The 1,071-nt window shown below is 49.0% G+C and overlaps 1 protein-coding gene across 1 annotated transcript; it reads right to left on the reverse strand.

The window, feature by feature from the left end:
* Positions 1 to 377: 377 nt before the first annotated feature.
* On the reverse strand, positions 378 to 1,067 carry NANP (N-acetylneuraminic acid phosphatase; the record flags this gene model as incomplete). The annotated part of the gene is made up of 1 exon (XM_009581586.1): positions 378 to 1,067. A coding segment is annotated over one exon (690 nt), but the record flags the coding sequence as incomplete, so codon positions are not given.
* Between the last annotated feature and the right edge of the window lie 4 nt (positions 1,068 to 1,071).

Genomic DNA, 1,071 nt, shown 5'->3' on the forward strand with positions numbered 1-1,071 from the left:
ACACACTGCAAACAAGGTTTGAACTGAGGCTTCTGCTAAACTTACAAGTCAGCAAAGCATGTGAAAGATCAGAACATTCAAATGTTCTTTTCCACTATAAAAACAAGAGACTGGCAACTTAGGTCAGAGACAGACAGACTTTAGCCATAGTCTGTCAAAATAATTTCCAGAGGCAGTTGTTTTACATTAACTGCACTTCCATCTTTTAAACTAATCTTCGTTTCTATCCTGTTTTCACTGACAACTGTGCCCTTATTCATCCACCTGCTGTTTAAGAAAGCATACCATACATAAGTTCAAAATCCTAGGGTCAGATTTTTTAACAGAGCGTGAGTCATCTAACAGCTCAGCACGTCTCTGATTGTATGCTGGAACCATCAATGCGCTTCATTACTACTAGCCATATGGTCAGTTCCTGAGTTAGCATTAATTTTGTGCTCCATCTTCTGTAAAACTGCTGGAAGATCCAGAACAGAAGAAATAATATAGTGAGGTACTGGGGAGGTATCTACTGGGGTAATCGCTGCTTTGTTTAGCCAGACAGTTGCTTTCAAGCCAGCATTCAGGCCTCCTTGAATATCTGTATCTAGAGAGTCACCAACCATAACACACTCTGCGGGCTGCACCCCCAGGAGATCACAACAGTAATGAAATATGGATGGCGCCGGTTTCTCTTCTTTCTGCTCTCCCCCCACGACGATGGCATCGAAGTAGGGCTGACAGGCGCACGCCTCAATCTTCTCCCTCTGCGTCTGTCTGTCGCCGTTAGTTAAAAGCAGCAAACGGACCCCTTTCCGCAGCTCGGTGAGCATGCCCCGCGTGTCCTCGGCCAGGGTGAGGTGCTGGAGGCGGGTGGTTTTCCACAGGAAATAGCACTCGGCGGCCAGGTTTCGGTTCGCCTCCCCTCCGATCGTCTCTTGGATCGCCTCCTCCCAGTGCGAAATCCGCAGGTCGGTGATGCACGTCCGAGCGGGATCGTGACACTCCCTGAGCAGCTTGGCCTGCACCTTACCGCAAATGGCACGGGCTTCTCCCTCACCGCAGCGGTGCTTGGACTGCAGCGCGTTTATC

This window comes from Fulmarus glacialis, unplaced genomic scaffold (genome assembly GCF_000690835.1).
Source record: "Fulmarus glacialis isolate BGI_N327 unplaced genomic scaffold, ASM69083v1 scaffold18107, whole genome shotgun sequence".
NCBI lineage: Eukaryota > Metazoa > Chordata > Aves > Procellariiformes > Procellariidae > Fulmarus > Fulmarus glacialis.